We start from the raw sequence: 25,779 nt of genomic DNA, 5'->3' as shown, positions 1-25,779 counted from the left end.
TGGCTTCCTCACGTAATACACTCCATGGTGTGGGTTATACCACACTGATCCATCAGTTTTATCCGTGGCTGATGGTAATACCTTCTCGGCATGTCCATTTTGGATAATACTTCGCATATGGGCCATATAATCCTGTTTGTACCTTTCGTCTTTATAGAAACTATATTTATTAAATTATTTATTTATTTTATTACTATTATCATTATGATTATTTTTCATTGTCTCAAACGATGGATCGCCATGGACTTGTTGTTAGGTAGTTTCGGATCAGATTCTCTGGCAATGGCATTTTGTAGTGCTGATCCAAGAGACGAACACCTTTCTGTACTATAGAAAGAAATATTTTGTCCTCTAAGGAAAGAGATTATTCCTCTCCTTGTCTTTCACTGAAATCCATTTCCATCATTCGAGTGACATCATGAGTGTTGATAGCTTCTTTCACCCTGGTTCTTGAACAGAGTACGACCTCTATATACTCACATTCGCATGCCTTACCACATAATGGTAGCCTTGATAATGCTAATGCGATGACTCACTCCAATATCATCAGTGTCGAGAGCACTTGGGTCCACAATTCCTACTATTCCCCAACCCAGATCCGTCTTCTGACCATTTGGCTTCTTGTTAGTGGGAGGAATTGTGTTTTGAAGTGTTCAAGCCCTGGCACAGTTGTAACCAATAAGGAGACCAACTTCAGCATCTTGGAACAGTACTAGCTCGTCAGCAATTTTATGCAGGTTTGGCCATTTCCTCGCAACTTCATGTGACCTATTCGCTGGAATAATCTCATGAGAGTATGTCATTGAAAGTGAGATCCTCAATGAGCTATTGTAGCCTCTAATCTGCAAGCCATCAATTCTTTGACTTTGTACTTGATGGTCCCTGGCAGACATTGTAGAAAGGATTAAATTCACCAGGGTACCCTTTAAGTCCAATGCAACAGAAGTATCCTCGAGTATGAAGGTGGTGTCGGATTGAGTGTCGAGTAATGCATTCACTAATCTTTCAACTTCTGGCTTGTCACAATGCGATAACCATACAGGAACTGTCATTGAGCATTTACTGCTCTGACCTGTGTCGTTGAGGTGACTCGATCCATTGTAAGCATTGGCATGCTTGTCTTCAGACTTATCAGTGGTGTCTCTTGATACTACTTTCGGAACAGTGTTCTGTTGTGACGTGCTCATCTGTCTGCTACTCCATGAAGAACAGTTGGGTGCCATCCTTTGCATGTTGTACAGACCTCTCTATGGTGACATGCCTTGGCTAAACGTCCTTTATCAAGGCAGCCAAAACAAAGACCTTTTTCTTTGGCAAAGATATTTATGTCCAGTAAAGTTTTGGCTCGATACGATCTACAGTTATCAATGTGATGCTCACCGATACAGAGAAAGCACAACTTGCCATCACTTTCAACTTGTACATTTTCACAATTCTGTGTCACTTCAGTGGAGAGAGGGGTAGCAACACTGACCTTTCTTTGATTTCCGGTATTCCTGAATGTTCGCCTTTCTGCACTTCTGGCTTTACTTGTTGATTTAACAGCCTGGAGTGAAGTCATCAGATCACAAGCTATTTCTGCTTCTTTGGCAATAACCTTGACAAACATTGAGAAAGGTGGAAACTGTTTCTTGTCTTCCTTCCGGTCTGAGACGATTCTAGCCCATCACAAAGTTAGCCACTCTGGAAGCTTTGTGAGCAATTTTCTCAGTCATTTAGAACTTTAAGACTATCTATTTTCTTCATGGCCGCTTCACACTGTCTCAAGAAGTCGGCGCAGTTACGCAGAACTGGGCCATCTCGTGATGCGATCTGAGGCCAATTGTCTAGTTTCTCTCTGAATGCGTTGGCCATGAGAAACTCATCCTCATAACGTTGTTTGAGTACCCTCTTTGCATCCTCAAATGCCTCAGTGGTATTGATCAGAAAATAACCTTCAACAGCCGCTTTCACAGCACCCCTAGATATTTCTGTCGATAACAGATTCTTTCTGAATGTGGGACTTTCTTTCCTTTTATTTAAAGTTTCAAATGCTGCTTTCCAAGGAGGATAGGTAAGGGAATTTCCTGTAAATAAATCAGGCTCAGCTTGGGGTATACATCCAACGTTAACCTGATCAGCAAAGCATTTGGCTAAAGTAGACAACTCAGCATTGTTCACAGTTGTATGATTCCCATTACCAGTGTTTTCAGGGTGATTCATCTTTGTGATTCTGAGGTCTGGTTCTGTTCTGGTTACATATTTCTCAGTCTGGTAGAATGACCTTTAAGTCTGGCTCTGCATATGAATTGCTGATTTCACCATACGAATGATGATCTCAGTTTATAGAGCTCTGATCCACTACACAGTGGTTGCGGACATAACTATCAATGAAGCATTCCTTGTCGATATCAGACAGTGATAGTCTATGTCTTTGATCTGGGAGAGAACTCTCTTCACATTCGATTTTGTGAAAGACGTTTACTTTTGCCCGTGCCATGTCAAGCTCTTTCATAATTTGAAGCTTTTCTAGTTCTGCTTGATGTTCTGCTTGACCCCTTGCAAGTTCTGCTTGACCTTCTGCTTGAACCCTTGCAAGTTCTGCTCTTTTCTTTGCTTCCAAGTCGAAATATTTTAGTTTTCTCTTTAGTGCAGCTGCTATAACTCGAGCTGTCACTTTCGCGGATGTAGTTGATGCTTTTGAGGACCGAGAAGCATGAGATTTGGAGGAAGCTCAACTACCTTTAGAAACCAGGGAGTCCCTTTCTGCCATAATGTTGTGTATATGATCTGCAATAGATATGGACAGAGGGCAACTATCCTGTTCCACGGATTGGTAGTACAAGTCAGTATCTAGATCCATGCTTCTAGATGGCATTAAATGATCAAGTAGACCATGTGCCTTTGAAACGTCATCCATGTGTCTGTGTCTCTCGAGAACATCTCGTTTTTGTTTAACAACGTCCAAATCACTTGAATCTGACAACAGTCTTTCCATACTTCTTGCCCTCTTGCACCAGTTCGCAATGGCCGATTTCAAATTATGTTTACACTGAACTAATTCCCATGCTGTATTGTCATCAGTGGGTTTGGGTTCTCGATCAGAGCGACGTACTTCCTCATCATCCCTCTGTGTTTGTACATCACTACTTACATCAAACATGATGAGTGGTTCTTTACTTGTACTCATTTACAGTTGAAACAAATGATTACAAGTTCAAAACAACTTCCAAATAAAGTTACAGATGTCAAAATAAAATCACTACACAATCAGGTATGGTTAAGATCAATCACATCAATGTGCTCAAACATATAGATGACACATTCCATATATTTAAACCCATCTCACCACAGATAGTACAGGATAATTAACACAGCAGAATGGGTTAAATCAGCTTCGATCCTTCGAGGCACACGAACATTTCACTTTAACAGTTTAAAGTGATACAACCCGACTCACTGTACAGGATTGTACTGTACACGATAAAGTTTTTCACTGCAACAGCAGCAATAACAAGCAAGTCACAGAAATCGCTTCTCTGCCATTTGGGGTTTTGTCATTGTAGTATTGTTACGGATTTGGAAACCTTGTGCACACAACAGCCAGGTCCTATAGATCAGTTATATCGGTATGTGTTTCTAGGTAGGGTCCCGTCCTATGTTTAATGGGTGATTAATTGTACGAGCGCTGTGAATTATTTTATAGTTAGGATTTCTTCCACACCAACAACTACAGCTACTACTACTACATCCACTACAACACCACCTTCCCGCACTCGACCGGTCGCCATTACGCACGTGTTTTTGGCTGGGGGTGTGGGCGGAGCTTTCGTCATCTCGGGTCAAAGCTCCGCTCCGAGGAGGGGAGGAGAGCGTTTCCTCCAGCCAATGAGCGGAGGGTGAGCACCACACGCGTGCCCCAGCCAATCGGGAGGCCGCCCCGAGTCGCCTGACAACCCACCGGCCAATCCGGAGGCAAGTTGCATCGGAGGAGCGGGGGGGGGGTGAAGAGAAGAGCGGGTGTGCGCGAGGAGGTCGGTCTGTTTTCCCTTGAGCCTGTCCCGCAGAGGTTCGTCTGCCTGCGAGTCTGTCAGGACGAGAATCGCCTGCTTGTCTCCTCGGCTGGCGCTCGCTGTCTCGTCGCATGCTGGAGCCCGACGCTGCCCTCCGGACCCGGTGCTTGCAGCGGCATTGAGTTGCGGGTTCGAGTCCCGCTGAGCCGGATCGTCAAGGGCCGCATGAGGCGGGAAGGTCCAAGCTATCATCCTTACCTCCAGCTCACCTTCCCTCTGAGCTGGGGGTATAAATAAAGGCCGCAGCCATCATTTCTTTTGGGGGGTGTGTGTTTGTGTGTGGGCCCGTCTTCAAGTAGAATTGTGTAAGTGCTTCCTTTTGCTCATTGTATATTTGATACCTTTCTTTATTCGTGATAACTCTGCTCTGTGTTCCCCTACCCTATTATTGTTATAAATAAATATCCCTTTTGTTGAATGTACCAGCTCGTTTCTGTGTTTCTTTCATTGGCTTTGCACGCTGTGTATTGAGAGATAGCGAGGGTAAATTGTTCATTTCATCCAGCGCGGCTCTGGCAACTCCGCTCGGTTACGCCAGATCCGAGTCGTTACCTGCGACTCGGATCGGACAGAGTCGGCCGAGGGTGTGGTTCCCTGCGTGGGTAGTTAGACTGCGTGGGTATTTAGGTATCTTGAAATTAGGCAATTAACCCTACTCTACGCCGTCAAAGTATTGGCGACCACGGTCCTTTAAGTGACCCATCGGCTCTGGAGTTATCCGGGGTGACGACCTATAAATTCTGGGTGTTCGGTGGAGCCGACTCTACTGCTCCCCCTCGCGGTCGTGCTTTCCACCGATACCCAGCACCACAACAGTATCACAGGGTTATTGGACATCGTACACAGACATAGACACAAGGAGTCGTGTTCATGCAGAAGCCTTCGGCCATTTATTCATTCCCAAAGAAGCTCTGTGAAAGATCTGAAAAGCTCCCAAAAGCTCCCAAAGACCCCATAAAAAAGGCTCCGTGTCACTGTAAAGTAATGATGTTCTTTTGTAACGACAATACTTTAGAAGTGTATTGCAGTTCGATTATAAATCAAATACAATAAATCAAACGAACATGAAACAGACCTCAAATGGCGTCGAAATAGCTCTGCAAACGGCAGGAATGTACAATGTACTCCTGAATGGCCTCCACCTGTGTCTGATACAATGTGCAATGCGTTTACATGAAAAGGCGTACACAATACATTCCAATCTTTCTTACTCCATGCAGTCTTACAATCAGCTACAGACAGAGAGAGAGAGAGAGAGAGAGAGAGAGAGAGAGAGAGAGAGAGATAGAGATAGAGATAGAGATAGAGATAGAGATAGAGATAGAGATAGAGATAGAGATAGAGATAGAGATAGAGATAGAGATAGAGATAGAGATAGAGATAGAGATAGAGATATATACCGACCACTTTAATCCTCCTTAACGAGTGGCGCTTGTATGTAGATGAAACGTAGAAGAGGACCAGTCACGCCGATGGCCTCGTGGCTCGATATGAACCTCGCAATGCAGTGTAAGCTTCGCACACGATGTAAGCTTCGCAGAGAGCCGAAGCGTATGGTTCTCCAGAATTCATCTGCATCCGTTCTGTGCTTTGCCCAGAACCTTCGCTCCAATCTCCGCCCAGAACATCAACTCAGAACATTAATGGTATTGTAAATCTTTACTAACCGACAAATGTCATGACTGACATTACAGACACATTTGACTCCTGAAGACCTTGAGACAATTAGACCCCTTAAGACTCCTTAAATCCTTTCAACCTCTTAAACCCTTTATAACCTTAAACTACTGCTGGAATCTTTTTGACCTTTTAGATCCTTTAGAGCTTTTAAGAACCTTTATACCCCCTTTGACCCTGCAGAGGACACTCTTTAGACCCCTGAAGAGGCATTTGAAACCTTTAAAGAACCTTAGACCCCCTTATATCCTTTATATCCATTTAGATCTTTTAAGAACAAAATGACTCCTTAAGACCCTTACACCCTTTAGACTTCTTCGAATCCTTGACCCTTTAGAGCTTTAGATCCATTAGAACCTGTTTCAACACTTTGACTCCTTAGACTCTTTAGACCCTACCCTTTCGATCATTAGAACCGTTTAGACCCTTATAGAGCCCTATAGACCTTTTGAAACACTTTGACCCATGAGACCAGTAGCCCCGTTAGACCCCTTTAGATACACACTACACAAACATTTGTAGTCTTCTTGCAATACAGCGAGTAACACACAATCTCCAGCCACCCAGTACTCTTCTAATTTGAATCGAATTTGCATGTTGGGTCACTGAATTGGTTCACCAATCAAAACCTCAAAGCATACAGTATGTCATACAGGCGAAGGATCTGGCAGTGATAATAGATATGGGAGGTAAGTAGGCAGCAGAGTGCCAGGCAGCTATAGGTATTGGTAAAGCAATTAGGGTTTTAGGTTGTATTCGGAGGGGAATCATTGATAAATCAAAATAGGTGGCGTTAACATTGTGCAGGAATTTAGTGAGGGCCACATCTAGAAGATTGTGTGCAGTTTTGGTCACCACAACTCAGGAAGGACATAGATGCCATTGAGAGGGTTCAGCGTAGGGCAACTAGATTGATTCTGGGCCTAGCTAGACTCAGCTATGAGGAGCGGCTGAAGGAGAGAGAGCTTTATACACGAGAAAGGTGGTGATAAAAAGGTGATATGTTAGCATTGATGGGTTAATGTGTGCACGTGTACGGAGTGCTGTTTGTGGGGTCTCATCAAGGGGTGTTGTGTGGTTGATGTGTGTTTTTCACCCAAGCCCATGCGCTGAAAAGAAGGGGAAAAAAAAACTACCAAAAACACTTGATTAAAAATTTTAAAACGACATTTTGCATTTTCTGATTAACCTCCGCCATCTTCGAAGATGGATGGAGGTTACTGTTTTCACCCCATTTCTGTTTGTTTGTTTGTTTGTTTGTTTGTGAACAGTACTACGGAAAAACTCCTCAACGGATTTCGACGAAACTTGGTGGGAGGGGGGGGGTAGGTATGGTCCAAGGATCATGCCATTAAATTTTGGACTTGGTCCCCCCCCCCAAAAAAAATTGTTGGAGAAAAACAATTTTTTTTTTTTTGCATTTCCACATGTTTTAAGTGATTTCCAACCCCCCCCCCCAAATTTTTTTAACCCCCTCTCAAAAAAATAGAGAATTTTTGTTTGCATTTCTACTTGTTTAAGTGATTTCTAACCCCCCCCAAAAAAAAAATTGTAAGAGAAATATTTTTTGCATTTCTACATGTTTTAAGTGATTTCCAACCCCCGCCAAAAAAATTGTTACCCCAAAAATAGAGAATTATTTTTTTCTTTTTGCATTTCTACATGTTTTAAGTGATTTCCAACCTCCCCCCCCCCAAAAAAAAAATTTTCCCCCCCCCCAAAAAAAATTGTGAGAATTTTTTTTGCATTTCTACATATTTTAAGTGATTTCCAACCCCCCCCCAAAAAAAATTGTTTGATAAAAAATTTTGTTTTTCCATTTTTTCTTTTTTTCAGTGATTTCCAACCCCCCCCCGCAAAAAAAAATTGTTACCCCTTTCGCTTAAAAAAAAGAATTTTTTTTTTAATTTTTTTTTGCATTTCTACATGTTTTGAGTGATTTCCAACCCCCCCAAAAAAAATTGTTAGAGAAAAAAAAATTTTGCAACTTTTTTTTCAACAAAATTTCGATTTTTTTTTTTGCATTTTTACATGTTTTAAGTGATTTCCAACCCCCCCCCCCCCAAAAAAAATGTTGGAGAAAAGAACTAGAACTCTCAGCGCTGTTGACATATTTAATGAATAAGATATAAGGTTCACTTGAGTGACCCAGCAGTATTGGCGGCGGAGGTTTTGCATTCTCCCGAGTGCTCCCCCTCTAGTTAACCTCTGCCATCGAAGATGGATGAAGGTTACTCTTTTCACCCCTGTCTGTTTGTGAACCATGTTACGGAAAAACTCCTGGACGGATTTCAACGAAACTTAGTGGGGGGATTAGGTATGGTCCAAGGATCATGCCATTAGATTTTGGACTTGGTCCAAAGTCCAATATGGCCGCTATGGTGGCCATTTTGAAAAAATATTTGAATTTTTGTTTTTGCATTTCTACATGTTTTAAGTGATTTCCAACCCCCCCAAAAAAAATTTGTTAGAGAAAAAAAAAACAATTTTGCAACTTTTTTTCAAAAAAATTTAGATTTTTTTTTGGGCATTTCTACATGCGCGTCAATCTAGTTTCGTTTATTCAATCGTGGTTCGTTCAGTAGAGTCTGATCTGTTTTGACCTACAATGAATAGGATTTCAGGTTCACTTAAGTGACCCAGCAGTATTGGCGGCAGAGGTTTTGCATTCCACCGAGTGCTCCCCCTCTAGTTTTGATCTGTTTTTGATAAATTAGTGTGTTGTTGATGTGGCACAGGTATGATGGGCTGAATGGCCTCCACCTGTGTCTGATTTCTTTGTGATTCCATATTGTTTATTTGGGTTTTGCAAGTATCGTGCTATGCACAACATTTTTTCTTGTTTGTTAATTGCCGGAATCCTTCGGATTTTGGCAATTATGTTGGTTGGTTGTGTGTGTCTGTCTGTTTGTTTGTGTGTTTGTTTACCCTGTAACAGCCACACCCTATCAGCGATCATGACCAAACTGGGCACAGACGTCCGCCATGGTCTAACTTAGACACTTGTCGTTTTTGGTGAATCTAGGTCAAAGTTCAAGGTCAAGGTCACCGAAAAACCGTAATTTTCTTATTTTCGCAATAACGTCCGCTAAAATGGTCGTATCGACTTCAAACCAAATCCAAAATGTGCATCTTCCAATACTGCATCCAACCATATGTCTCGTTGGGGGTGTAACACCAACACCCTTCTTAGCGGTCGGGGGTCGAATATCGGGGGAGGGGGGGGGTCAGATCAAAACTTTCAAATTGCGATAAAAACGCCATTTCAAGTCCGATTGACTTCCAAGTTATGATCATGACCAAACTAAGTGCTATAACTCATTAAACAGTAGCACTATCGACTTATAAGAACCAAATTGATTTCCAGGTTTTTGGTTTTTCAGAGATCATGGAGATATGACAAAGTTATTCCGGCAATTCCTTGCTTAACGAGCAATTTCATTTGTCTGTCTGTGTGCAGGATATCTCAAAAAGTTGTGGACGGTTTCGGATGAAATTTTGTGGACACGTTGGGTGTGCGACAAGGACGAATTGATTCGATTTTGGTGAAGATTAGGATCCGGATACTATAATTTTTCAACCGATTCTTCACCATTGAGAGAAAGGGCCAAAAACGATAATATAGCACGATATCTCAAAAAGTTGAAGACGGATTCGGATGAAACTTGATGGACACGTCAGGTGTTTGACAAGGAAGAATCGATTCCATTTTGGTGACGATCCGAATCCAGATCTGGAACAAAGAATTATTTAATTTTTCAAGTGATTCTTCACCATTGAGAGATTGGGCCAAAAACGATATAGTCCTGTCCCAGCATGATATCTCAAACATGTATTGGGGTCCCGACATGTTCTCGTGGAGCAGGCATCACGTGGTGGAGGTATGTGCTCCACCGAGTGCCCTTCTAGTTTATATAAAGGGATCATTTCAATCGATTGCACGATGACTCAGTTCGGCGAGAAGTGAAACTCGTGTTTTTGAAGTGAGATTTTCATCTCGACATCTTAAAACGTCATGATGGGCCAGACTAAACTGCTCACTCGATTTCGTTTGAAAGACCAGATCATTTCATCATCTTTCTCACAGATATGATGTCAGCAGGACAAATACAATCTTAAAAGCATCCTTCTCGGAAGCATGGAGTCAAGATTTGTTTTGGTTAACCGTTTAACGATTTATTTACCTCGTGAAAAAACATTTGCAACGGTTGGAAACGAGGCCAAAGCGAGCTTTGAGTAAATCGGGGTGAGGTCCTCACTCTACATGGACCGGGTGGTCCGAGCAACCTTTTGTGGTGGCGAGTTTATTTTTGGATCTGGTACATCCACGACGGGTCACCCAGTGACCAGACACCAGAGTGAAGGTGTCATGGGCCACGTTGCCTGCACCAGCACCACATGATGTAGGCCTATGCCTTGCAACAGGACACAAAGAGCTCACCTTTTAAAATCCCAGCAATGAATGCGGAACGTTAAGCACGATCCAAATCGATTTCGGTGCACCACAAATGCGATTAGGATTTCACATGTTCCATGGGCGGTTAAACCGCCCCACGTGCACCACGTGCTTCCAGAACCTTCAGCGAGAGAGAGAGAGATGAGAGAGTGCATGGGGAGGTCTGTGTTGCGCGGGTTTTTTTTTTTTTTGCCTGAGAGGGGAGTGGGGGATGTGCGCGCAAAGGTTTCTGGGTTGGATGCGGGCGGCGCACTGCGGCTCCAGATCGTCCACCTTCTCTGCTCCATCCCACATCCTGTTTCTGCGACCCGACTCGTTTGCTTTTTCCAGAGCCTGACTCCGCAAGGGCTCCCGCACAGTGCGGCCTTGTTACTTCCCGACAACGTACCCGTTGTATTTATCGTTCCCGGGGCAATGTCTGAGCGGGAGAAGCTCGTGCAGAAGGCGCGTCTCGCCGAGCAGGCGGAGCGCTATGACGACATGGCGGCGGCCATGAAAGCGGTAAGACTGAAGTGGTGGTTTGCAGACCCTAAAGCATTGGTCTTGGCTTTATGCAGGTTCAAACACGTGATTTCTGTTTTTTCTTCCAATGTGTTTTACTTGTGATATCGCTGGTCCCGTGTGATAGCTAATAAATTTTTTTATTTGACATGTGAATGGTATTCATTTATGTTTAGGGTAGGTGGGTATGAGAAAGACCTCACGCACTTGAGAGAGACCTCGATGCAGAGAGACGACGTCACAGATCTGAATGAAGTACAAACGTGAGACGTAATAGACGTCTTGGCTCTATTGGCGGGGACGCCAAGTCGTGGTCTCGCCCCGTACGGCTGGGACGCCGGGCCCGGGGTCTCGCCCCCTATGTCGGGGACGCCGGGCTGGGGTCTCGCGCTCTACAGCGGGGACGCCGGGCCGGGATCTCGCTCTCCACGGCGGGGACGCCGGGAACGTGATCTCGCCCCCTTCAGCCGGGCCCGGGGTCTCGCCCCCTACAGCGAGACCGCCGTGCCGCGGTCTCGCCCCCGACGGTGGGGATGCCGGGCCCTGGCCTCGCCCCCTACGGCGGGGACGCCGGGCCGGGTTCTCGCACAAGACGGTGGGGACGCTGGGCCGGGTTCTCGCCCCTGATGGTGGGGACGCTGGGCCGGGTTCTCGCCCCTGATGGTGGGGACGCTGGGCCGGGTTCTCGCCCCTGATGGTGGGGACGCTGGGCCGGAGTTCTGCCCCTACGGCAGGAAAGGCGGGTCGGGATCTCGCCCTCAAATAGTGAAGGCGAGATGTCTTTCCATTGATCCTTCCACTGGAAGGTGGGGAACAAGACGTCGAGTTCTTTCCCTAAAAGGATGTGGGCACGATATTAGGGTCTCACCCTCAAGGGGTGGGAGGGCACTGTCATGGTTGCTCTTTCCGAGGGCAGGCGCACGTCAAAATATTGCCCTCGAATTGCTGGGGGTAAGAGGATGGGTTGTCGCCTTCCCAGTGTGTGGGCATGACGACAGTGTCTCGCCCTCAAAGGGGGGAGGCCTGTCATCAGGCTCTCGCTCTCGAAAGGGGGGGGCTTCCTGCCATCGGGGTTTCGCCCTCGAAGGGGGAGGGCAGCCTGCCATTGGGATCTTGCCCTCGAAGGGGGGGGGCGGCCTTCCGTCGGGATATCGCCCTCAAAAGGGGGACGGTCTTCAGTCAGGATCTCACCCTCGAAGGGGGAGCAGCCTTCCGTCGGTGTCTCCCCTCGAAGGATGGCGGCCTTCCGTCGGGGTCTCACCCTCGAAGGGTGGCGGCCTTTCGTCGTGGTCTCACCCTCGAAGGGTTGCGGCCTTTCGTCGGGGTCTCACCCTCGAAGCGTGGCGGCCTTCCGTCGGGGTCTTGCCTTCGAGGGGGGCAGCGTGTAGTTGTGGTCTCGCCCTCAAGGGGGGGGGTGTTGGCCTGCCGTCAGGTTGTCGCCCTCGTAGGGTGGCAGCCTTCCATCAGGGTCTCGCCCTCAAAGGGTGGCGGCCTTCCGTGAGGGTCTCACTTCGAAGGGGGGCGGCCTGCCGTCGGGTTCTCGCCGTCGGGTTCTCGTCCTCGAAGGTGGGCGGCCTGCCGTCGGGTTCTCGCCCTCGAAGGTGAGCGTCCTGCCTTCGGGTTCTCGCCCTCGAAGGTGAGCGTCCTGCCTTCGGGTTCTCGCCCCCGAAGGTGGGCGGCCTGCCGTCGGGTTCTCGCCCTCGAAGGTGAGCGGCCTGCCACCAGGTTCTCACCCCCGAAGGTGGGCGGCGTGCCGCCGGGTTCTCGCCCCCGAATGTGGGCGGCCTGCCGTCGGGTTCTCGCCCTCGAATGTGGGCGGCCTGCCGTCGGGTTCTCGCCCTCGAAGGTGGGCGGCCTGCCGTCGGGTTCTCGCCTTCGAAGGTGGGCGGCCTGCCGTCGGGTTCTCGCCCTCGAAGGTGGGCGGCCTGCTGTCGGGTTCTCACCCTCGAAGGTGGGTGGCCTGCCGTAGGGTTCTCGCCATCGAAGGTGGGCGGCCCGCCGTCGGGTTCTCGCCCTCAAAGGTGGGCGGCCCGCCGTCGGGGTCTCGCCCTCGAAGGGTGTCAGCCCTCCGTCGGGGTCTCGCCCTCGAAGGGTGGTGGCCCTCCGGGGTCTCGCCCTCGAAGGGTGTCGGCCCTCCGTCGGGGTCATTCCCTCGAAGGGTGTCGGCCCTCCGAGGGGTCTCGCCCTCGAAGGGTGTCGGCCCTCCGTCGGGGTTTCGCCCTCGAAGGGTGTATGCCCTCCGTCGGGGTCTCGCCCTCGAAGGGTGTTGGCCCTCCGTCGGGGTCTTGCCCTCGAAGGGTGACGGCCCTCTGGGGTCTCTTCCCTGAAGGGTGGCGGCCCTCCGTTGGGGTCTCTTCCCCGAAGGGTGGTGGCCCTCCATCGCAGTCTCTTTCCCGAATGGTGGCGGCCCTCCCTCAGTGGCAGTCCTCCGCCGGGGTGTCACCCTCGAAGGGTGGTGGACCTCCGTCGTCGTGTCGCCATCGAAGGGTGGCGGCCCTCCGTCGTGGTGTCGCCATCGAAGGGTGGCGGCCCTCCGTCGGGGTGTCGCCATCGAAGGGTGGCGGCCCTCCGTCAAGGTGTCGCCATCGAAGGGTGGCGGCCCTCCGTCAAGGTGTCGCCATCGAAGGGTGGCAGCCCTCCGTCGGGGTGTCGCCATCGAAGGGTGGCGGCCCTCCGTCGGGGTGTCGCCATCGAAGGGTGTCGGCCCTCCGTCGGGGTGTCGCCATCGAAGGGTGGCGGCCCTCCGTCGGGGTGTTGCCATCGAAGGGTGGGGGCCCTCCGTCGGGGTGTCGCCATCGAAGGGTGTCGGCCCTCCGTCGGGGTGTCGCCATCGAAGGGTGGCGGCCCTCCGTCGGGGTGTTGCCATCGAAGGGTGGGGGCCCTCCGTCGGGGTGTCGCCATCGAAGGGTGGCGGCCCTCCGTCGGGGTGTCGCCATCGAAAGGTGGCGGCCCTCCGTCGGGGTGTCGCCATCGAAGGGTGGCTGCCCTCCTTCGGGGTGTCGCCCTCGAAGGGCGGCGGTCCTCCGTCGAGGTGGTGCCCTCCATCAGGGTGGTGGCCCTCCGTCGGTGTCGCCCTCTTTGGGTGGCGGCCCTCCATCAGGGTGTTGCCCTCGAGGGGTGGCAGCCCCTCCATCAGTGTGGCGGCCCTCCGTTGGGGTGTCGCCTCAGAAAGGGGGGGCTGCCTGCCGTCATGGTCTCGCCCTCAAAACGGAGCCTGCAGTCGGGGTCTCGCCCTCAAAGGGGGGGAACCGCCTGCCATCAGGGTCTCGCCCTCAAAAGGGAGCCTGCAGTCGGGGTCTCGCCCTCGAAGGGGAGGGGCGGCCTGCCATCGGGGTCTCTTTCTCGAAGGGTGGAGGCCTGCCGTCTGGGTCTCGCCCTCGAAGGGGGGGGGGCGACCTGCTTTCGGGTTCTCGCCCTCGAAGGTGGGCGGCCTGCCGTCGGGTTCTCGCCCTCGAAGGTGGGCGGCCTGCCATCGGGTTCTCGCTCTCGAAGGTGGGCAGCCTGCTGCCGGGTTCTCGCCCTCGAAGGGTGTCGGCTCTCCGTCGGGGTCTCGCCCTCAAAGGGTGTCGGCCCTCCGTCGGGGTTTCGCCCTCGAATGGTGTCGGCCCTCCGTCGGGGTCTCGCCCTTGAAGGGTGTTGGCCCTCCGTCGGGGTCTCTTCCCTGAATGGTGGCGGCCCTCCATTGGGGTCTCTTCCCCGAAGGGTGGTGGCCCTCCGTCGGGGTCTCTTCCCCGAAGGGTGGCGGTCTCCGTCAGGGTCTCTTTCCCGAACGGTGGCGGCCCTCCTTCAGGGTCTCTTCCCCGAAGGGTGGCGGCCCTCCGTCGGGGTGTCGCCATCGAAGGGTGGCTGCCCTCCATCGGGGTGTCGCCCTCGAAGGGCGGCGGTCCTCCGTCGAGGTGGTGCCCTCCATCAGGGTGGTGGCCCTCTTTGGGTGGCGGCCCTCCATCAGGGTGTTGCCCTCGAAGGGTGGCAGCCCCTCCATCAGTGTGGCGGCCCTCCCTCGGGATGTCGCCCTTGAACGGAGGGGGGGGCGGCCCTGCGTTGGGGTGTCGCCTCAGAAAGGGGGGGCTGCCTGCCGTCATGGTCTCGCCCTCAAAACGGAGCCTGCAGTCGGGGTCTCGCCCTCAAAGGGGGGGAACCGCCTGCCGTCAGGGTCTCGCCCTCAAAAGGGAGCCTGCAGTCGGGGTCTCGCCCTCGAAGGGGAGGGGGCGGCCTGCCATCGGGGTCTCTTTCTCGAAGGGTGGTGGCCTGCCGTCTGGGTCTCGCCCTCGAAGGGGGGGGGCGACCTGCTTTCGGGTTCTCGCCCTCGAAGGTGGGCGGCCTGCCGTCGGGTTCTCGCCCTCGAAGGTGGGCGGCCTGCCATCGGGTTCTCGCTCTCGAAGGTGGGCAGCCTGCTGCCGGGTTCTCGCCCTCGAAGGGTGTCGGCTCTCCGTCGGGGTCTCGCCCTCAAAGGGTGTCGGCCCTCCGTCGGGGTTTCGCCCTCGAATGGTGTCGGCCCTCCGTCGGGGTCTCGCCCTTGAAGGGTGTTGGCCCTCCGTCGGGGTCTCTTCCCTGAATGGTGGCGGCCCTCCATTGGGGTCTCTTCCCCGAAGGGTGGTGGCCCTCCGTCGGGGTCTCTTCCCCGAAGGGTGGCGGTCTCCGTCAGGGTCTCTTTCCCGAACGGTGGCGGCCCTCCCTCAGTGGCAGTCCTCCGTCGGGGTGTCACCCTCGAAGGGTGGCGGACCTCTGTCATCGTGTCGCCATCGAAGGTTGGCGGCCCTCCGTCGAGGTGTCGCCCTCGAAGGGTGTCGGCCCTCCGTCGGGGTCTCGCCCGCGAAGGGTGTCGGCCCTCCGTCGGGGTCTCGCCCTCGAAAGGTGTCTGCCCTCCGTCGGGGTCTCGCCCTCGAAGCGTGTCAGTCCTCCGTCAGGGTCTCGCCCTCGAAGGGTGTCGGCCCTCCTTCGGGGTCTCGCCCTCGAAGGGTTGCGGCCCTCCGTCAGGGTCTCTTCCCCGAAGGGTGGCGGCCCTCCGTCGGGGTCTCTTCCCCGAAGGGTGGCGGCCCTCCTTCAGGGTCTCTTCCCCGAAGGGTGGCGGCCCTCCGTCGGGGTCTCTTCCCCAAAGGGTGGTGGCCCTCCGTCGGGGTCTCTTCCCCGAAGGGTGGCAGTCTCCGTCGGGCTCTCTTTCCCGAATGGTGGCGGCCCTCCCTCAGTGGCAGTCCTCCGTCGGGGTGTCACCCTCGAAGGGTGGTGGACCTCCATCGTCTCGCCATCAAAGGGTGGCGGCCCTCCGTCGGGGTCTCTTCCCCGAAGGGTGGCAGTCTCCGTCGGGCTCTCTTTCCCGAACGGTGGCGGCCCTCCCTCAGTGGCAGTCCTCCGGGGTGTCACCCTCGAAGGGTGGCGGACCTCTGTCATCGTGTCGCCATCGAAGGGTGTCAGCCCTCCTTCGGGGTCTCGCCCTCGAAGGGTTGCGGCCCTCCGTCAGGGTCTCTTCCCCGAAGGGTGGCGGCCCTCCGTCGGGGTCTCTTCCCCGAAGGGTGGCGGCCCTCCTTCAGGGTCTCTTCCCCAAAGGGTGGTGGCCCTCCGTCGGGGTCTCTTCCCCGAAGGGTGGCAGTCTCCGTCGGGCTCCCTTTCCCGAATGGTGGCGGCCCTCCCTCAGTGGCAGTCCTCCGTCGGGGTGTCACCCTCGAAGGGTGGTGGACCTCCATCGTCTCGCCATCGAAGGGTGGCGGCCCTCCGTCGGGGTCTCTTCCCCGAAGGGTGGCAGTCTCCGTCGGGCTCTTTCCCGAACGGTGGCGGCCCTCCCTCAGTGGCAGTCCTCCGTCGGGGTGTCACCCTCGAAGGGTGGCGGACCTCTGTCATCGTGTCGCCATCGAAGGGTGGCGGCCCTCCGTCGAAGTGTCGCCCTCGAAGGGTGTCGGCCCTCCGTCGGGGTCTCGCCCTCGAAGCGTGTCAGTCCTCCGTCAGGGTCTCGCCCTCGAAGGGTGTCAGCCCTCCTTCGGGGTCTCGCCCTCGAAGGGTTGCGGCCCTCCGTCAGGGTCTCTTCCCCGAAGGGTGGCGGCCCTCCGTCGGGGTCTCTTCCCCGAAGGGTGGCGGCCCTCCTTCAGGGTCTCTTCCCCGAAGGGTGGCAGTCTCCGTCGGGCTCTCTTTCCCGAATGGTGGCGGCCCTCCCTCAGTGGCAGTCCTCCGTCAGGGTGTCACCCTCGAAGGGTGGTGGACCTCCATCGTCTCGCCATCGAAGGGTGGCGGCCCTCCGTCGGGGTGTCGCCATCGAAGGGTGGCGGCCCTCCGTCAGGGTGTCACCATCGAAGGGTGGCTGCCCTCCGTCAGGGTGTCACCCTCGAAGGGTGGCGGTCCTCCGTCGAGGTGGTGCCCTCCATCAGGGTGGTGGCCCTCCGTCGGTGTCGCCCTCTTTGGGTGGCGGCCCTCCATCCGGGTGTTGCCCTCGAAGGGTGGCAGCCCCTCCATCAGTGTGGCGGCCCTCCGTTGGGGTGTCGCCCTTGAACGGAGGCGGGGCGGCCCTCCGTTGGAGTGTCGCCTTAGAAAGGGGGGCTGCCTGCCGTCATGGTCTCGCCCTCAAAACGGAGCCTGCAGTCGGGGCTCGCCCTCAAAGGGGAGGAGCAGCCTGCCGTCGGGGTCTCGCCCTCAAAAGGTAGCCTGCAGTCGGGGTCTCGCCCTCGAAGGGGAGGGGGGCGGCCTGCCATCGGGGTCTCTTTCTCGAAGGGTGGTGGCCTGCCGTCTGGGTCTCGCCCTCGAAGGGGGTCATCGGCCTGCCGTCCGGGTCTCGCCATCAAAGGGGGACCTGCCGTTGGGGTCCTGCCCTCAAAATGGGGGGGGCAGCCTGCCGTCAGGGTCTCACCCTCGAAGGGGGGGGCAGCCTGCCGTCAAGGTCTCACCCTCAAAAGGGAGCCTGCACTCGGGGGGCAGGGGGCGGCCTGCCTTTGGGGTCTCTCCCTTAAATGGGCGAGGGCAGCCTGCCGCCGGGGTCTCACCCTTGAAGGGGGAGGGCGGCCTGCCTTCGGGGTCTCACCCTCGAAGGGGGTCGTCGGCCTGCCGTCCGGGTCTCGCCATCAAAGGGGGACCTGCCGTTGGAGTCCTGCTCTCGAAATGGGGGGGGGGGGGACGGCCTGCCGTCATGGTCTCACCTTCGAAGGGGGAGGGCGGCATGCCGTCGAGATCTCATCCTCGAAGGGTGGCAGCCCTGCGTCGGGGTCTCGCCCTCAAACAGGAACCTGCTGTCGGGGTGTCGCCTTCGAAAGGGGGGTGCGGCCCGGCATTGGCGTCTCGCCCTCAAAGGGTGGCGGCCCGTTGTCGGGGTCTCGCCCCCGAAGGATGGCTGCTCGGTGTCGTGGTCTCTTCCTCGAAGGGTGGCAGCCCGGTTTTATGGTCTCGCCCTCGAAGGGTGGCGGCCCGGCATCTCGCCCTCGAACGATACGGTGGCCGCAACAGCGTCATGCCCTTCAAGAGTGGAGGTTGTGATGTGCTGGTCTCGCCCTTCAAGGGTGGAGGTTGTGATGTCTGTGTCACTCCCTTCAAGAGTGGAGGTTATGACGTCTGGGTCGCGCCCTTCAAGTGTGGAGGTTGTGACATCTGGGTCTCGACCTTGAAGTACAACATGGGGTGTTGCCGTGCTCGTGTGGGGATTTGACTTTCAGGCCTCACCCTTGGAGTCCAGTGGTTTGATATCACGGTCTTACCCTCGAAGGTCTGAGTGTGGTGTCGTTGCTTCTCGCTGGAAGGGCGGGATCACGGCGTCAGGGCACTGCCCTGGAAGCTTCCTTCCAAATCCTGTAAAATTTTCAGATAAAATGTTACTAATTGGTTCCTTTCTTTTGGAATTGTGAAAACAAGGGAACAAATTTACCTTTGGAAAGCACAAGTTAGTATTTGAGGGCCACCTTTGAGGGTTTTTAAAATTTATTGATTGATTCATTTAGTTTTTTTACAGCAGGAAAAAACAAGCTAACCTACATCGCAACAAGCTTCTTTGTGAAATGTCGGTGGCAATTACTTGGGTCCACTCGCATCTTTCAACACAACACCTCAACTAAATTAGGTCAGGGAGGTAAAGGCATCTAAGTGCGACCCAGGTCTTATTTTTTTCTTCTGTGTGTTTTTTCAAACTTCGACTTAGTTTACAGAATTGAAACCACAATCTTATGGTTGCTATTTTATATAAGTATGACCAGTAATCATCAGCTTACCAGTTAGACCAGAAAGAAGAAATGCCCATCGGTGTTTGAAAATAATGTTCATGTGCAGGAAATATCATTATGTAATGTCCATGTACACACCACACCAATCAGCTTACCAGTCGGGGGCACATCGTCAGTGCCTCTCCGTCGAAGATCGGGAGCCCAACGTCAGCATATCCTCTCGAAGTTCGGAATGCCAGCGTTGGCGTCTCCTCTCAAATGTCAGAGGCATGACCTCGGTGTCTCAGCCTTGTAGGGTGGGCGCACAACAACGGGGATGCGCCTCCACACTGACACTGGGGAACTGGTAAGCTGATGATTCCTTTCCATCATAGTTTAAGATATATTTTTTTTCCACCAGTCTGTCTGCCCCTCTGTCCTCTTGCCTGGATGTTCAGAGCGGGGTTTCAAAATCAAATCACCATTTTGTTCGCTCCGCATAGCTCTGAGGCTCCATAGGCCTCTGATGTACAGGAACCGCGGCAAGTTACCTCCATCAATGCTGTGGCTATGCGAGTGGGTCGACATGTGGATATTTGGAGAAACCAGATTTCCTTAGAAGAATAAGGTAAGTGTCGTGTTTGTGGGGGTCTCGGCTTTTAAATTTATGAATGTTTAAACATTTTTCGTGGATTGAGGCTTTTCAGCCGTGACGGATTTTCACAAGTAACTGTGTTGCTTTTTTCAAGCAAATGATGCGTTTCATTACATGCCTGACATTAAATGCTCTCGGATTCGATAAAGAACGAAGATGGATGGTTTAAAAACTGCAATTCAAAAAATCGCTTTGAATGTATCTGGTCTGGTGCGATGCGGAGAGCGGGAGAAGAGAGGGAGAGGGGAGGAGGTGGGAGGAGGGGTGAGTTCGGCGGGGGGAGAGGTTCTTTCCATAATATTGTGGAAGCCACATTTTACATTGTGCGGATGTTCTCTGGGTACCACCTAGTACTTTTATAATTGCAAACTCGTTTACATGTATTATACAATAGCAACAATAAGGTTGTGGTTTCAATTAGTTTAACCGAGTCAAACTTAAAAATAGATCAATAAATAAATAAAGATGTACTTTTCCTGTTTCTCATTTTGATGCCCTTACCTCCCTGACCTAGTCAGGTTGAAGTGTTGTGTTGAAAGGTGGTCGTGGACTGGGCATTTGCCACCGACATTTCCCCAAAAGGTTTGTCGCTAACCGGGTCAGCCTGGTTTGTTTTTTTCTGCTGTTTCAAAAAATAGGGCTCAAAGGTGGCCCTCAAATACCAACTTGTACTCTCCAAAAGTAAATATGTTGATAACCAAAATGTACAATGCATCGCATCATTGTCTTTACCCTGTACTTGAAATGCTTTCTGGTCAGGCGGGGGAGCAGCATGCGTTTTACTGCTGCTCCTGAATTGGGATGGACATCTCTGCTGTGAAGAACATCTTCCATTAAGCACTAAAAGCAACTGTGAATTATCCAGTAATTTCTGTGGATGCAGCCATTATCATTTAGCATCCTCGATTGACTGCAAGGCACGTGATGCTTGCTCCTCACAGCCATTTCAGGAATCCACAAAAAGCAAGATGTGGCTGCTTCCACTGAATGTACTTTGAAATTTTATTTTCGTTGACTAATTAAGGATGCTTCAAGCCTGTGAAGTAAAAATTTCAATTAGATGTAGTTATGTTTTCTTGAAAAATTCGAGGTTGATGTGGACTTGTCATTCTCACCAAAAAAAAAATCAAAGTACAGGTTTGTTAGTTACACCACCTCTTTCTCAAATGAATCCCCTGCTGCATGAACACAGTCATTTCGTCAATCTTGTCGCGCTTTGATATTATCTTCATACAATGATTTGGAACAGGAACGCACCTATTTCAAGATGATTGCTTTGCTATCTACACCATCTGTAAACTTAACACCACTCAGTTGTTACTTAGGTGTGCATGGAGGAGATTGGGAGGGTCGGAAGACAGAGAGAGCAGAAGAAGCAACATCAGAGAATAGGTGGTAAAAAAGAAAGAGAGAGAGAGAGAGAGAGAGAGAGAGAGACCTACCTGCAATGTGAAAGCAGCAGACCTTGTGTTTCAACCACATTGCTGGAAATTCCAATAATATTGAGAGCATCAGATTCCACAGAATCTCGGAGAGACATGTCATGATGGGTTGCCAGCTCAGAGGGGAGGGCCGTATTCCATTGAGCTATGGACGAAGGCCTTATTGACTGAGTAGTTTTTATTTTTTTTGGAAGAACAGACTTGGATTGATAGATGATCCCCAGTCTGTGGCTGGCTTTGCTACGTGGTCAACACAGAAGTCATTGGTGATGGTGAGACCCTGAAGTTCAAGAGACTGAACCTCTTCCAGTGACTGACCATGGAAATAGACATATGCGTTTATTTGTCGTCGGGTTAGTGTTGAGATGGTGATATATTCAATTTTTTTAGGTGTTCTTTATCTTAACATGTTTGCTTTCAGAACTCTGTAGGATCGTTACTGAACCTCAAGCTGCTTCATTTCTGAAAATAATTATGAAGTGTGTTTTAAGGCTCCTATTGAAGCTTGTACATACATCACATAGAGAATAAAGACATCAGTAGACAGTGTGCTGTCACATTAAATTGCAAATCCATCACTACACAATAATGGACAAATACAAATCGTATCTCACATTTGAACCTGAGTTCCAACCTTAAATTATGAGCCATCGGTTAAAATGATATTTGTTCTGATATTTGCTCTTATGCATTTTCAAGTACTATATGATTGCTTTTTTAAAAAATCTATGTCTGTCTGTGAGCAGGATATCTCATAAGGTTGTGAATGGATTCAGACAAAACTTTGTGGAGAGGTTAGGTATGACAATGATGAATCGATTTGATTTTGGTGAAGATCCAGATCTGGACATGAGTGTTTTAATTTTTTTTTTTTTTAAGTGATTCTTCACTATTGAGAGCCTGGTGTTGGCTTAGTGGTTAGGGTGGCGGCTTGGGATCCCAGGGTCCTGAGTTCAAGCCCCGTTGGCTGCTGAATTAACACCAGGGGGTTGACTCAGCCTGTCATCCTTCCGAGGTCGGCGAAATGAGCACCAGTGTACTGGTCCCGGTGTATGCCCCGGTTAGAATAGGTGTACCATATCCTGTGGTACACTGTGTGTCGTAAGAGGCGACCAGGGTTGGCGTCAGGAAGGGCATCCGGCCATAAAGCATTGCCTCAAGAAAAAGCCCAACCCCTGCATAGCAGGGAAAAATGGCTGTAAAAACGGTCATTTTTTTTTCTTCACTATTGAGACATGGGGCCAAAAATGATATATAGCATGATATTTCAAAAATGTAATGGGCCCGATATGTTCTCGTGGATCAGGCATTAAGTGGCGGAGGTGTGCGCTCCACCGAGCGCCCTTCTAGTTTAATTAATTAATCATCCATTTACACACACACACACACACACACACACACACACACACACACACACACACACACACACACACACACACACACACACACACACACACACACACACACCTACCTCATCCCTTTATCGTTGAGTCAAGGGTCTAAAGGGTCTTGTGGGTCCTCTGAGCCTTTTGGGTCCTCAGGGTCTTTTGGGATATTTGGGTCTTTGGTGTCCTCAGGGCTTTTGGAACTTTTTTGGTCCTCAGGGACTTTTGGGTTATTGGGGTCTTTTGGGGACTCGGGGTCAAAAATTATATATAGCATGATATTTCAAAACTTTGCGGACTGATTCAGACGAAACTTGGTGGACATGTTGGGTGTGTGCTAAGGACGAATTGATTCGATTTTGGTGAAGGTTGTGATCTGTTTCGATAATTATTTATTTTTTCAGGTGATTCTTCTCCATTGAGAAATGAGGCCAAAAATGACATGAGTGTTTTAATTTTTTTTTTTTAAGTGATTCTTCACTATTGAGAGCCTAGTTGCTCTTATGCATTTTCTTATGCAAAAAAACTACTACGAGATTCACATATGTCGCATGAAATTTCAAGTTGTGGACAGATTACGACAAAACTTAATGGACGGGTTTGGTCAGTGACAAGCACAAGCCGATTAGATGTTAGTTAGGCAGAATCTGCATTGGGACCTTATCAGTGCTGTACAAAACATCAACTGTTCAGTCTGCAGATGTATGCGCTCTATCGAGTGCTGTTCGGGTTGCAGCATATACTTGCACATCAGAGACTTGGTTATAATGCTGGTTTGATTGCCAAAATAAGTCAGCTTTCCTTGTTTCATCCAAAAACCCAGAAACCGTTGATGCTAAATGCATTCATATTATTAAATTTAATTTTGCAGTGCACATTTAAAAGTTTTTTTTTTTCTTGAACTTTGTTTTTTCTTTCCATTTATTCTCGTAGCCTGTTCTGTGGTTCATTTAATTGCCATTTTCCACCAATTTATCTGTTTTTCACTTCCAATAATATTGTTTTGCTTTTCTTTGAAAAGTCTTTTCTTCTTTGATAGCAAAGTATGTTCCCATTGTTCTCGTTTAATTACTCCCTCTCCAGGCAGTCCAACTAACTCTAGTTTTTATTCATTATGCAACAAAATGAAACAAGTCGAAGACCCACACTTGCATGAGAGAAATGCTTGACAAATGATCAGATAGTTTTATTAACGGTGTCACAGACGAGCGAGCATATGAAGCTCACGACTGCAAAACTTTTGTGCTGCAGTTCATGATTACCTTTGATACAGAAATTTTGTCATGGGAAATGCATTGCTAGTCCCTTAAAGTATTCTGTGATGTCATGTATCTTATGGAGGCTGGAAATTTGATTGGATATTTGTGGGTGTTTTCAGGTGACTGAGATGACAGAGCCATTATCAAATGAAGAACGGAACCTGCTGTCTGTGGCATACAAAAATGTGGTTGGGGCAAGGCGCTCTTCCTGGCGTGTCATCAGCTCCATAGAGCAGAAATCAGCCTCTGATGGCAACGACAAACACCAGAGCCTACGGCGTACCTACCGCGAGAAGATAGAGCGGGAGCTGGAGAACGTGTGTCGGGATGTGCTAAATTTACTCGATGTACATCTGATTCCACGTTGTGACCAGCTGCAGTTTGACAGCAAGGTCTTTTACCTCAAGATGAAAGGTGATTACTATCGTTACCTCGCCGAGGTAGCCATGGGAGAGAAAAGGGAGAGTGTTGTTGCAAGCTCCGAAAAAGCATACAAAGATGCCTATGAAATAGGCAAAGAGAAGATGACGCCAACGCAACCGATACGTTTGGGCCTGGCTCTCAACTTCTCCGTGTTCTACTACGAGATTCAAAATGCACCCGAGCAGGCCTGCCAGTTGGCGAAGACGGCATTCGACGAGGCGATTGCAGAGCTCGACACCCTAAACGAGGAGTCGTACAAGGACTCCACACTCATAATGCAGCTTCTGCGAGACAACCTCACTCTCTGGACGAGTGACCAGCAGGATGAGGAGGGTGGTGAAGGAAATTAAAGTTGTCAAAGTCTTGTTATTTGAGTGATTTGCTCCACTTCCAGCATTTGCTGCTGACGTTGCCAGTCGGGATGCTAATATGATCCGATTAGTCCAATTCCTTGTTGCCGCTGCTTTGATTGTGGTGTCTTTTTCTTTACATATTTTTCATGCAAGTGTCACAGGGTTTCAGAATCTGAGCCACATTTGTTTGATGCCCTTTTGCTGTATTGGCCAATTGCACAGTTATTTATTAATTTCCCTCTGGGAGCCGACTCATTTTTGAAGAAAAAAAATTGGTTCATTCATCATTGCTTTGCCAATGGCTTTTATTATATGTGATGCTTGTTTGGGGGGGGGGGAGGATTGGAAGGGGGAGGAGGGAGATGACAGGGTAGGGCTGTTTCACTGACTTATTTTGATCATACGAGGTATGTAATGGTGAATATTTCATTTTGGGTAGCACAAGTCTGTTTCGAACTTTAAAATCTATACTGTTGCTTCCTTTCAGATTGAGTCATCAAAAGTTTTCAATTTTGGGTTGCACATTCCCACATGCTGCAGAGTTCGTCGGCAAGGCTGGAAAGTTACATTTAACTACGCAGTCATTGGATGCGCATCAACATTGTGATTTTAATGTTGGTGCCGTTTTCATGCTGCATTTCGTACCTAGCGTAGGCCCGGCCGGTGTTTGCTATTATTAAGCGGCTGAATACACAATGTCTTGCATATGAGGTAGCTGCTGCTTTTTGAGAAAGTTTGTCACGACGAACGAGGGCAAAGCCCATATGTGATTTATCTTTTGTCGTTTATGCCGCATGCTGCTGTGCTGTTCGCTTCACTTTTGGACTTTGCTCCTCTGGGTGCATTTTGATGCACTGCAGTGGAGGTTTTGATTGCTTGATCCAGTTTTATTCACTTCTGCACGGGCTTTTCGCTGTTCTCTATGGCCTCTTCAATGTGTATTTATGTGGGAGTGGGATCAAAATCGTTATTCAAAAGTGCACATGTAGTATTCAGCCTTGAAAGTGATGGAAGTTTGTGGGTGGGGTTGATTGCATCATTGTTGACTACGAAGGTAAAATTGTAAAGTGATTGTGTTGGGTTTCTGTGGACAATAAACTTCTAATCGTGCCGATTTAACTTCCAAGCATGTGCTATTATTCACTGACTAGCGGAATCCTGTGGTTAAAATACCACAATATTTAAAAAAGGAAGAAAACAAAAATCAACAGTGAAGGCTTTTATTATTGTGCTGGTTGAAATAACTCAAATGGGAGGTTATATATTTCTTAACAGCAAATCATTTTTATTTTTTGACAGCTATCAAGGCAGCGGTCTGTTGCCTATACACCGCCTGCATTCAATATTTGGCTGGAAGAATTACAATTTTCCTTTAGGTTTGGATTAATTTGAAGCAACTTTTAATAATTTTTCTCTCCAAGGAGCATTTCCGTGTTTCAGGGTGGGATAGACAGAGAGCATTGGCCGA

At 50.1% G+C, this 25,779-nt stretch overlaps 1 protein-coding gene across 3 annotated transcripts; it reads left to right on the top strand.

Moving 5' to 3' along the window:
- Positions 1 to 10,399: 10,399 nt before the first annotated feature.
- On the top strand, positions 10,400 to 25,430 carry LOC147028837 (14-3-3 protein gamma-A-like). 3 transcript variants are annotated; one of them, XM_085879599.1, is made up of 3 exons: positions 10,400 to 10,686; positions 19,964 to 20,031; positions 23,655 to 25,430. In XM_085879599.1, exon 3 carries the CDS (start codon positions 23,664 to 23,666, stop codon positions 24,306 to 24,308), a length of 645 nt encoding a protein of 214 aa, XP_085735725.1. In that variant the 5' UTR covers positions 10,400 to 10,686; positions 19,964 to 20,031; positions 23,655 to 23,663; the 3' UTR covers positions 24,309 to 25,430. The 3 variants fall into 3 exon arrangements, 2 of the variants coding, with proteins under 2 accessions (XP_085735725.1, XP_085735724.1); XR_015057725.1 differs by lacking the exons at positions 10,400 to 10,686; positions 23,655 to 25,430 and adding exons at positions 16,458 to 19,161; positions 19,298 to 19,422; XM_085879598.1 differs by lacking the exon at positions 19,964 to 20,031 and having other exon boundaries at positions 10,406 to 10,686.
- Positions 25,431 to 25,779: the final 349 nt, after the last annotated feature.

The sequence above is a fragment of the Eptatretus burgeri genome, chromosome 4 (genome assembly GCF_056783735.1).
Source record: "Eptatretus burgeri isolate ZD-2024b chromosome 4, Ebu_testis_v1, whole genome shotgun sequence".
Taxonomy (NCBI): Eukaryota; Metazoa; Chordata; class Myxini; order Myxiniformes; family Myxinidae; genus Eptatretus; species Eptatretus burgeri.
The sequence above is the reverse complement of the archived record's forward strand: the minus strand, read 5'-3'. Positions and strand labels throughout refer to the sequence as shown.

Coding starts and splice junctions, on each gene's coding strand:
- LOC147028837 (XM_085879598.1), top strand. CDS start 10,600: ATGTCTGAGCGGGAGAAGCTCGTGCAGAAGGCGCGTCTCGCCGAGCAG. Junction 10,687..23,654: donor TGGCGGCGGCCATGAAAGCG/GTAAGACTGAAG, acceptor GGGTGTTTTCAG/GTGACTGAGATGACAGAGCC.